Source organism: Gossypium hirsutum, chromosome A05 (genome assembly GCF_007990345.1).
Source record: "Gossypium hirsutum isolate 1008001.06 chromosome A05, Gossypium_hirsutum_v2.1, whole genome shotgun sequence".
Taxonomy (NCBI): domain Eukaryota; kingdom Viridiplantae; phylum Streptophyta; class Magnoliopsida; order Malvales; family Malvaceae; genus Gossypium; species Gossypium hirsutum.
The window spans coordinates 13,547,289-13,559,434 of NC_053428.1; the positions used below are offsets into that span (position 1 = coordinate 13,547,289).

Sequence of the window (12,146 nt, forward strand, 5' to 3'; positions counted from 1 at the left end):
TGTTTTATACGGTTTTAGGTAGGTTGTCTCCCTCCTACATTTATTTCTATTTAATTATTTATATTAATTTAGGGTAAATTATCCCTTGGTGGCTCAACTTTAAGAGCATTTTCATTTTAATTCAATGTTTTAGTTTCTACTGTATTTTCACTTTAATTTTTAATGCTTTTTTATCCGATCGATTTTTTTAACCGATTGGATCAGGAATTGGTATGAACATATTGAACCGGCTAAAAAATCAATTGAACTGGCTAAAAAATCAGTTGAATCGAGATTTTTAATTTTCTTTTGATCGGAGCAACAAATCGATGGCTTGACCAAGTCAACCACTGATTAGATTTAAGAATATATTAATCATTTTACGACTTCTAATGCTTGGTTGGTTGAAAAGTAGAGGGATGAGAAGAGAAAGTGAAAAAGTGGATAAAAAATGAATTTTCAAAGTTTTGGTAGCGAAGAAAAGTGAGAGTAAAGAAAATATGAGAGATGATCATTCATTTTTCCATCTTAATGCATAAAAATTAATCATTCTAAATTGAAAAGATAAAAGGAGAGAAAAAAGTAAGAGAAGTGTATCTTAGTTCAAATTATACATTTTGCAATTATTATTATTATTTTGTTTTTCCTTTCACTTTTCAATTCTACCAAGTAATGGAGGGAAAGAAAATTAGTTTTTATTTTCATTTATTCATTTTTTTTACCAAAGGAAAAAGTTACATTTTTTATACTTCTTATTTTTTCCATTCAAAATTTCTTTTCACTCTATAAAGTAAAACCTAAGTTTTAAAATTTAAAAAAGAATTGAATCCATATTCTTGAAATTTGATCTAATTTAACAAAAGTTGAATGTTTAGATTATTTAAAAATTCTAAATTAATGAACAGAAATTTGCAGTAAAAAAGTTGGGAGTTTGGGGCTAGCATTGATAAAATTGTTAATGTACCATGTTTTATATATTTGTTGATAGTAGTGCATAAATGAAACACACTAAAATGCATAACATCAGTAAAAACATGGAAAATATTTGAAATGTTTTGTTTAAAAAATATAAGTAAATCTATATAATTTTTGTTTAGAATATATGCCTTCACTTTTATATCAAAAAAACAAATTTAATCTACCTATAAATTCCGCCCTAAGATTTTATTTTTTTCCAACCAAGTCAATGTGATAACCGGCAAGAGAACGTCACGGCCGATACTCAACTCAATTGCTGACGCTCTCTTCCCACGTCAGCATCATCTCTTTTTAACGTAGCTGGCACACTGGTTAACGTTACCCACAACGTCCTCACACTCCATTTATTCTTTTACACGTGGACATTTAAACGCTACGTTAGCGGCTCTTCACGGATTCCACCATGAATTCCCAAAACGTGCACCCATTTCCTCTTAACTCATCAGAAGTTTCTATACTTTCTATCCCATGACTAAAGTACCCCTCCCTCAACTACAAAATTCTATTTTTGGTAAACCATTCACTTAAATGTGCATTCAAATAAAAATTTATTAATTTTTAATTTACAAAAGAAAAAAGCTTGATACTTGCAATCTCAAAATAATATTTTTTCATATAAACCAATCCATTTATGAAAAAAACTGAGCACTAGTATTTTCAATATTAAACGTGAGAGATTAGTTGACCAAGTAATTTAGGTACAAAAGGGTCATTTACTTAGGTGGAGCAACGGAAAAGGGCAAATGTACAAAGTCCATTATTCAAAAGAAAACGATGGCGTTTTTCCTCAACTCCCTATTTCTACATTTCTAGTCAGTTAAAAACAGGACGATGCAACTACCCAAGCCGGCAACTCTTAAACGCCGGTGACGGGATTCCCACAATTCCCCAATCACATCCCCCTCACCTCAGCCTCCCTTCTCCACGTGTCCCCTCTTCTATACCACCTTCACCGACGCCATCATTCCCTCTCGTCAACCGATTAAAAAAGAAAGATGATGAAAGAACCGAAACCCAAGAATAATCCAAATACCAAAATCCCTGACTTTCTATCGTTGAAACCCTAATCTTGTTTTCCACTCTCCCAAATTACCATATTTCGTGGATCTCTATGGAGGAAGACGAAGAGATCCAGTCCCAGCCCTCGAATGCTGCTGCCGGATCTCCATCTCCGTCCTCCCTATCACCTTCATCAAACGGTCGAATAACGGTAACGGTAGCCGCCGCGCCTCCTTCTGAATCCCCACCTCCGGAAGAGCCGCAGTTACATGAGAAGACGATCGTACTGGCGCTTCCGCCGCCGCAACAGACCAAGAACAGCGGCGGTGGAGGCGGGAGAGAAGACTGCTGGAGCGAAGACGCGACAGGGGTTTTGATCGACGCGTGGGGAGAGAGGTATTTGGAGCTGAGCCGTGGGAACTTAAAGCAAAAGCACTGGAAAGAAGTGGCGGATATTGTGAGTAGCAGAGAGGACTATAGGAAGACCCCGAAAACGGATATTCAGTGCAAGAACCGGATCGACACTGTTAAGAAGAAGTATAAGTTAGAGAAAGCTAAGATTGCAGCTGGAGGTGGGCCGAGTAAGTGGGTATTTTTCGAGAAGTTGGATCAACTTATTGGTCCCACGGCGAAGACTGCTGTTAATGTTGCGACGGCCGCGGATGGTGGCAGTGGTGGAAGCACTGGGTTGTTGTCTAAAGTGCCTATGGGGATTCCTGTTGGGATCCGGTCCAGCTTGAACCCGCTTGGAGTTTCCCAGCTTCACGAAAGGCAGCAACAACAACAAAAGCAACCCAGGATGGTTGCATTAAAGGATCAGAATAAGATGCAAATTAGGAAACGGGCTCCGATGGATACGGAGGAGGAGGAAGCGGATTCAATGGATAGTCTACCGCCACCTACGACGGGGAAGAGGGCAAGGAGGGTGGTTGATAAGGTTGTGAGTTCAGGAGGGAAAGGAAGGAAATGGGGGAATTCGGTTAGAGATTTGACTCAGGCGATATTGAGATTTGGGGAAGCTTATGAGCAGGCGGAGACTGCGAAGCTGCAGCAGGTGGTGGAAATGGAGAAGCAGAGAATGAAGCTTGCAAAGGAGCTGGAATTGCAGAGGATGCAGTTTTTCATGAAGACACAGCTGGAGATTTCACAGTTGAAGCATGGTAGAAGAAGTGGTGGAATTGGGAAATCTAGTGATCACCACACTAAAATTAATAATAGCAACAATAATAACGACAACAATAACATTAGTGGTAATAGTAACTAAAATTCTGTAGGTTTGTAATTGGATTAGGTTTTAGATTTAATGTGTCTTCTTGGGGCAAATGCCCTGGATTTGTTGTATTTGAACTGGTAGTTCTTGAGTGTATTTTCATGCTTTATCTGTTGTACTCTTTTTTTTTTCTGGCCAACAGTTTCATTATTGTACTTTTATTTATTACAGTTTTAACTTGAAGGAATGTTAAGATTGTGAGAAGATGCTCAGCTGCTTGTATCCAAAGAAATCTCTGTTAAATTTCACTGTGAATGTCGTTAAATATTGTCAGATCAAATCTGTTAATGGATACATTTCATGTGGTGTGAACCAGATGAAAGGATCAACTACATACCCAAAGTTACAGCAGATCCCAACTCTTAGTTTTCATCAAACTTACTGCTACCACTGAATCTTTTGGTTGCATCTGAGTGGATTTTGGAGCAATCCTCTCGTTCACTGCTTGTTGATCGTAAATTTTTCCTTTGCTGCTGTATGCTTATTTAGTCATCTGCAATCAGTGCGGAATGGTCGATTAGTTCATGATGTTTAGACAATTCAGAACAGAAAGAATTTTGGGACAAACCTTGGTAACTGTCAATGTTGTGCTAGGCAGAAGCCAGGTACTGGGGGGTAGTCTCCTTCCTGATGTGCCAAAAACCAACAGAAATATCATTCAAGGATCCTGGTCATACATATATGCTTGGTTTTTGGAAGAGATGAAGATGAGCTGATCATGCAAAAGAAGTTCATGAATTAGTTCTCCAAAAAACCATTTACCCAAAGCTCGGTGAAGTTTCTCTGTTTGTGAGCTGATGACTAAGAAGAAATGTACCTTGCTTCTAACTGTCCCAGGAATAATGCCAAGACTGCTTCATTTGATCATAAGGTGTTTTCTTGAACTGCAGAAAAACAACTCCATTATGCAGTCACCATCTTTTGCTGTTGCACATGGCATTCTTAAGGTAATCACGAATCCACAACAAGATTCGCTGAAGCTAACATATCCAACCAATGCAATCCAGAAATCATATTGTATATATGATTTGTTTTTCTAGTGGTAGAGCAACATCAAAGAAATCAAATGAAATGCATCTCAATGAACACTTAAATAGCAATAACAAATTAGATATAATCTTATTACATATCTTGCCAACCATAGTCTATTGATGCCAGAGTTTTCACAAAAGAATAGCACGTTCAAAAACATTTGGCACAAATAATAAATGCAGGAACTGGGTCCAGTTCTCTATAAATCATTGTAGTAGAGTCCAGTATTTTCATTCTTCCATCCTGAACGATGGTAAACCCGTATTAGGTAACAGCCCAAGTGCTACCAACTACACATTTCTGACCAGATACATAATGAGAAATCTCTAGAAGTCATATGTTGTCACCGTATTCCATTTGTCACTTAGTCATCTCTGCCTCGTTGTGTATCAGCACCTCCAAAAGAAACCGAGGACTTCATTCAGTGACTCCACAATTGCCCTCGAAACTAGCAAAACAAGGTAAAGCTTGAAGATAAGTTTTGTACTCTATTAATTTCTCAGTCCCTCTAGTCGGGTTGATGCAGCCAACCCTTGGACCATATCCCCCTAAAAACCGTACATGCAGGTCTCCCCACATGCTGTTCACACCATTCAAGGTGGTATTTTTTGAGAGTGAGAGAATCACCAGTGGTAGATACATCTCAAATTTACCACAATTTGCTTTTCCTTTTTATTTGTCCAACACATAAACGTAAAGCCCCAAGCAGTTTTTCCCCCAAGATTCAAGGAATTACACTAAATGACTTCAATATATTATCGGTATAAACAAGAAACTTCTTTCTTTTGCCATGCTATATATTCCTACAGCAAGGAATTCACTTATCCACAAAAGTAGATCTAGAGCCAAATCCATATGGATCCCAAAATGATATCCTTGCAAATCTTGGAGAATGGGCTAACTCAACTCCAAAAATATAGGCTACAAGGTGTAAGTGGAAAGCATCTTAAGGAGACAAAGTATCAGCCACTCAAGATGCTGCTATGGGATTATAGGTGAAACAACTGCAATGGCATATGAATGGAAAGAAGACATACTTCCTAAGATATCAGCATTTATGTGAAGATCATTTCTTGTTAAGCATAAATTTTAACTTCAAACTAGTAATTTCATCCATTCAAGACATGCCAACCGATCTTACAAAAGAGCATAAATAACAGAGAACCAAATTTCAACAGTTTGTTTTTTTTTTTTTTTTGTGCCTCTATTTTGCAAAGCAAGAGTGGTTACTCACCCAATCACATGGAGAAACTTAAAGAAATAAGAGTTACATAATGCTGAAATCAGGGTCAAAAATTGAATAAAATTTTGCAGATAATCCTACATAATTATTTGATTGATAGAAAAAAAAGTATTAGAGATATATTAGCTTTGCAAATTTAATCTTATAGACTTCATGGATATTGAACAATACAAGGATACAGGCTTTGTTAACTTAACGCTTGTGGACTTTCATATAGTAATCAAACAATAAAGCTACATGAGACTCAACCGGCAACTCTTGGACCAATGATCTATCTCCAGTAGATCAGAAAGTGATACCTTTTTCTTTTCTGGAGACAGGAAGGCAAATGGAACAATATCAACTCTTAAATTGATATCAAATACCAAATCAATGGCTTTTAGATATTCTAGATATGGATGAACCTACAAAGACTAGATATAAAAAGACTCCAGACCACAAAGCTTCTACACCAAGTTTCTAATACAATAATTAATAGAAATGTCTAAAGTCCAAACATACAGCATTAGCTTTACCTCTAGTGTCATAACAAGGTGTCCACTTTTGACCTTTGAGAGTAATATACAGATATATTTGTAAAAATAATTTTCTAAAGGGGACACCGTACACAAATTAAGGTCCCAAAACATTTTGTGAGGCTAATCAAAGGTCTATTTAGATACGAATCTACTCTAAATAGTTTGTATGGTTTTGAAACAGAGAGCGGATTCAATAATTGGGCCTCTTACTAAAAATCATATGCCTTTGAGAAACAAAAGCCTAAATATGAGGAGACCAAAAAAAGATTTAAGAGAAGTAGACCTGAGAGTCAACATGAGTAGTTCAAAGCTATAAGAGAATAATTGGTAGATTTATTGCTTGTATATAAACCATGATGATATAGTTGAAGTGAATGAAAAGAAACCTTACATACTTTAAGTTTTTTATTATTTTCTATAGTAAGTGAAAACACTAATTCTTTGATTCATGAGATGCCTTTTATTAACTATAACTTTGGCAAACTGTTTAAGGAATAAACAATGAAGTTTTTTATGACAAAAAGAAAAGAAAATTGTCTCCTTAATTGAATCTGACTCTGCAATTCTTAATTAAATTAGATGATACCTTAGAAAGGGGAACAAATCTAATCCCATGATAACAATATGCTACTTTTCAATGATAAAATGGTCAAATAAATGGTCCAAACAATAAGAAAAGATGGTAGATAGCCGGGATTCTTTACCCCCTTTACCTTTTGACACTCCTTTTGCACTTATGATAATCCAATTCAAATATAAATATATATATATACCCCAAGATTTCCTGGCAACTAAATCAACATAAAAACAAAGTTGACAGTATTGAAATCTCCAGGCAAAGCACAAACGTTTTTAAACAGATACCAAAAGAAAAGCAAAGGTCACAGTAAAAAAAATCCCAAAAGTCTTAAGTTAAATGATATCAATTGTCGGAGAGAAAGACAAATAAAAATCATAGTTACTTCAAGTAAATGATATGCTTCTAACTTTCAAGCAATCATGCGATATGCTTTTGCTTAACATTTCAGTCAAGTGCCTATCAGCTACAGAATTTTCTTTCTTTTTCCCCCTTTTTCTTTTTAACCATAAAATCTTAACCACAATAGAAAGTTCAACGACACCATTTCTATAATCGTACAAATAGATGTATAATAAAAAAACCCATCCAAGTTTATGGGTGTATATAAGCTACAGCGAATGAAAGAGCTGTGAATCAAGGCAAGCTGAAAAAGATTAGAGCTTACCATTTATCAGGGCTTGAAAGAGCAGAGAAGAAACTTTGTGATGGAACCAAAATGCACATAAATATAAAGGAAATTACAAACTTTGCAGATATAGATTCTTGAATTCAAGCGAAACCATAGCTTATAATTCAATCTTGGCTTTTTCTTTTTTTCTTTTTCCCTAATATTTAGATATAATGTTCAATTTTCTTTTTGGGTATTTGCTTCGTTATTGGAGTCTTTATATTATAATACGGTGATAACAGTTTTTTTCTTATTATAATGTAATTTTATTACTTGCATTGTCTCCTAATTAGAATTACGATTGCATCAGCAATTATCTAAATCTAAATGGACTTTCAATTTTTTTAAGAATGTAAAAGTCATGCAATCCTAATTATAATTATATATTAAAATCAATATTACAATGTATATCAAATTAATAATTAAAATGAACCCATGTGATGACTTGATGGTCGAGCTGTTCTTTGTCCTAACTGTAATCTCAGTTCAAGTGGCGTTAGTCATGTTAGATATTTAATTTATTAAAAAATTAATTTTATTTTATATAATATAATATATTATTATTATTTAAAATAATAACTAATAACATAATTAAAATATATAAATTATTTTGAAAATTCAATTTATATAATAAATTTTAATAGTTGTTAAAGTATTTATATAATATTAAATATTTGATTGCAGTATTTCTAAAATTTTCCTAGGAAATATAAGATTACATATTATATAAATAAAAAATTTTGATATTTAAATTTAAAATAATATAAGTTTTTTTAATTTACTTATTAATGGAAATAATAATATTTCAAACATAAATCAATTTAATATAAATTTTAACATTTTATTATTATTATAAAAGTTCTTTAAAAACAGTTTTTTTTAAAAGAATCCTAATTCTTGTATTTATGATAAATATTCTTCTCAACTAATTTTATTTAACAAAATATTTCGATATAATTAAAATTATTATATAGAAATATGATAAAAAATTATTTATAATTTCTTTTCTAAACTCGTATTTATATATATTATTAGTTGAATATAATGAGAAAGAAGAAGAAAATATATAAAACAATTTTAAATCGTTTGGCATTTTTTAAAAAAATATTCACTTTTTTTTAAATGTGCGTGGATGATAAATATAATACATTATAATAATTTTGTAATTGAATTGATGTTCGATTAATACGTAAATCAACTTAATTAATAAGTTAAGTATGATAAAAGTCAACATTTACATTAATTTTTTACTAAATTATTATTTCTTAAGTACATATATTTAACTAGTAATTTCTTGAAGTTTATTTGAAGTGTTACGACAATACTCCCTAAATACACACATTTCACAAAAAATTAAATCAATTAAATTATAAAAAAAAACTGAGTATGAGGATATTAAAAATAGAAATGGATTTTTAGTTATTGAATGAAGGTCGACCCCTACCCATTTTACCATCTAATTGATGATGACAATGCCCACCTCACCTTCACCAATCCATCCTTCCTACTACTGGCATGGGATGTTCACTCTCAACTCATTCGGCTTCGAGTTTTCAAAAAATTAACTGAAAAGTTCAAATTTAGGTAATTCCTTAGTAAATATGATGCGAGTATATTTTTACTCTCTTCAAAAATTAATCCTTCAATTGTAGAATAAAGAGAACTCTCTAGTGAATCACAACCTTCCATTTTGCTTATCCAATGGCCTGCTTGTTTTTTAATAACATTTTCTTTTTTGGATTTAATCTTTAAAATTCAATCTTAAATCTATATCTAAAAAGTTATGATATTTTATGGTTGAGATGTCAATAATAATCTAAATCAACTAATAATTATCATACTTCAATCATATGCTATATAAACAATTTCTTTATCTAAGACTATCTTTTTATTTTATATCTTTTAACGCAATCGCTTTTTGTATAAAGCCTAATGAGTAAATTTTTATTTAGGCTTGATTATGGGTTGCGTCATCTATTCAAATTCGAATGTTTGCTCGAAAAGTGAAAAGGTTTAGACAAAAATATAAACCCAAAAAATAAGACCCATTTTCTAAACAGGTTGGGTCTCGAGTAAGAATTTTTTAGCGCGGCTCGGCCTGAACAGTCTAATTTTTTTTCCGTTGTTTTGCTATCATTTTACTATTATATTACTACAATTTTGTTGTTATTGTTTGAATATTGTTTAACTTTTGTTTTATTGTTAATTTTGCTATTAAGTACTGTGATTTTACATTTATTGGGAAACATTTGTTTTACTGTTTTTAGTGTATTGATATATTGATTTTTTAAAATTATTTTTATATAAAAAATTAATATGATCAAGCCAGGTTAGACATTTTTTGAGTCAGACTTAGAAAACAAGCCTAAAATTTATTATAAGCTTAACCCAACTCAATCTATGATAAAATCTACTCTTATCTAGTGGACTAAACATCCAACTCATTTGACCAAGTTATAAAGAATTGTTTATTTAAAATCTTTAAACTATATGTTTGTTAGCAATGTGAGATTATTGGCTTTGTAAACTACTGACAATCAGTATCGATATGTATATAATATATCGGTCCTCAATTGATATCAAGTAATCTATATTCTGATTCAATCAATATTTCAGTGCATTTCAAAAGTGACAAGTACCAATGCATATTAATTGGTATAAAATTTTGATATTTTAAACCTAACTTTTATATTTTTTTATTCTAAAAAAAATTAATTTTACATTTAAACTTAAAATATAATTATTAAATTAAGTTATATAACCTAATTAATAAATTTATAACTTATATTTGCATATAAATATATCTATATTTATGTAATTGAGATATATTTGCATACATGTATAATTTATTAAAAAAATAAATCATAAATATATATTTGTGAAAATAAAAATAACAATGAACTCGAAATAATACATTGAAACATGTTATATCAATATATACTAATATTAAAAAAATGGTACATTTCATTGAGATGATACTGATTTCCTTAATTAACACATCAAATAATGACATGTATCATATTCTGAAAAGAGTCAGTAATTAAAAATGAAGTTTTGCAACACAGTTACACCAATTATTTTGATACTTCTTGGCCATCAGTCAACAACAAAACTAGAATAGATTAAGCTAGTAGGTTGAACTTAAAATCATTGTTTTTGTTTGTACCATACCACCATAAGATTTAGTAGTATAAATTTTCCTTGGCCATGGCCCTGGAAATTAAAATTATTGCTATCTACAATGAGATTTGTAGAAATTTTCTTATATAGATATGTTTAAATCTACGTCTTCCTCAAGCCATGAATATGAGGATAATACGCTTTAGTGCACTCGAACTCATGTCTTCCTCCGTTGAGGACACTGTCGATAGCAATTGAGTTAAGACTCGATTCGCTTAAAAAATTAACTTTTTAATGAACCAAAATTAGTAAAAATAAAATCATACTAAAATTATTTTTTAAATATTAAATTTTAACACATTAGGTATGTCTAAATATCAAATTTTAATTATGCTGGTTGAGTCTCAATTTAGTTTGTATCGATATTGTTGTTAGGGTAGGAATTAAGAAGATGTTAATTTAAGCGCATTTATCTTCACATTTAATGGTTAAATAGAGATTATTAATAGATCTAAACATTGTAAAAAAATTAAATTTTAATTATTTACATACTAGGCAACTTTATATTTTGTATGTAAAATTCTATAAACAAAACATTTATTCCTTCTATTTATTGACAATTGGAAAACAATGAAAAAGGGATAATATTTATGTACAGCAACACATCTATTTTTCAAAACATTAAAAAATGGTTTTAATCATGTTTAGGATTTTTTTAATGAAAATATTTGAATTATCAAAATAAAATTAGATAAGAACAAAAATAATTAATAATTTTGAATTATAGTTATTATTTTAATAAAATATAATTATTCAAATAAAATAAATATTGATGACCACAAATATCATTCTTTTTAAAGGGTGCATTATCGGAGAATAAATAAAAATTTCATGGTCCTACCAAAGTTAGAATTTGGCCTTATGATGCTCCGTGGTGACAAACAAATTGAAAATCATGTGAGTTTGGGATTTAATTTAATTCCACTATTATTCCTTTTCTTTCAGATCCCCTATTTTGGATTTTGATTAAATTTAAAATTAAATTTCTAAATAAATGATAAAATTTTAAAAAGTATAAAAAGTTTAATCGCCAGACCTAACACATTTATTTATTTACGGTGATGAATAAACTAAATTCAATATTTTCGTTAAATATTAATTATTCAGCAGCGGCGTAGGTCAAGAAGTGAAATTGGTGTACAAGAAAGGAGGGGCAGGGGCGGTGAGAATTTGTCAAAGGTTGGGTGGATCTTAGCATAGCAAAATCAACAATTGAGGATAATAATTCCACGAAAATAAAAAAGGGAAATTTTATTTTGAGGAGAATTTTAAAAGAAGAAGAAGAAGAAAAAAAAAAAAAGAAAAAAAGACGGGGGCGTCAGTGCTTGAACTGCACGATACACCCATGTTTTTTGTCATTTCCATTTCAGTCTCACTTTCAAAATTTTAATTTTTATTTAAAAGAACCGTTAAATGATTTTACTCTTAAACATCCTTCTCTCATTCCGTCAATTTTAATTATGGACAGTTGACTGCAGCTTAGTTGTGCTCCAAATGACTCATATACCCCTCCCTCTAATAGTGGTCCATCCAATCAATTACTCTTCCCCCTTTTGTTTTTGGACAACTATATCCCTTTTATAACCTTGGAGAAGGCATTTTGTGTAAATTTTCAAATGATAATATTTTGGCTAAAATATGCTATCTTTTTATAAACTTAAATTTTATATTTTATATTTTTTATTTCGAGCAAATTTTTT

At 31.2% G+C, this 12,146-nt stretch overlaps 1 protein-coding gene and 1 long non-coding RNA gene across 4 annotated transcripts; one reads left to right on the plus strand and one right to left on the minus strand.

Moving 5' to 3' along the window:
- Positions 1 to 1,495: 1,495 nt before the first annotated feature.
- Positions 1,496 to 3,335, plus strand: LOC107958377 (trihelix transcription factor ASIL2). Its single transcript, XM_016894140.2, has one exon. The coding sequence runs from the start codon at positions 2,069 to 2,071 to the stop codon at positions 3,218 to 3,220; it is 1,152 nt and encodes a 383-aa protein (XP_016749629.1). The 5' UTR covers positions 1,496 to 2,068; the 3' UTR covers positions 3,221 to 3,335.
- A 19-nt stretch (positions 3,336 to 3,354) lies between these two features.
- Positions 3,355 to 7,474, minus strand: LOC121229373 (uncharacterized). Of its 3 annotated transcripts, none has more exons than XR_005927106.1 (4): positions 7,264 to 7,474; positions 4,044 to 4,150; positions 3,795 to 3,938; positions 3,355 to 3,719 (listed from the first exon to the last, which is right to left on the minus strand). It is a non-coding gene; the product is annotated as an uncharacterized lncRNA (long non-coding RNA). The 3 variants fall into 3 exon arrangements; XR_005927105.1 differs by having other exon boundaries at positions 4,044 to 4,262; XR_005927104.1 differs by having other exon boundaries at positions 4,044 to 4,110; positions 7,264 to 7,473.
- Positions 7,475 to 12,146: the final 4,672 nt, after the last annotated feature.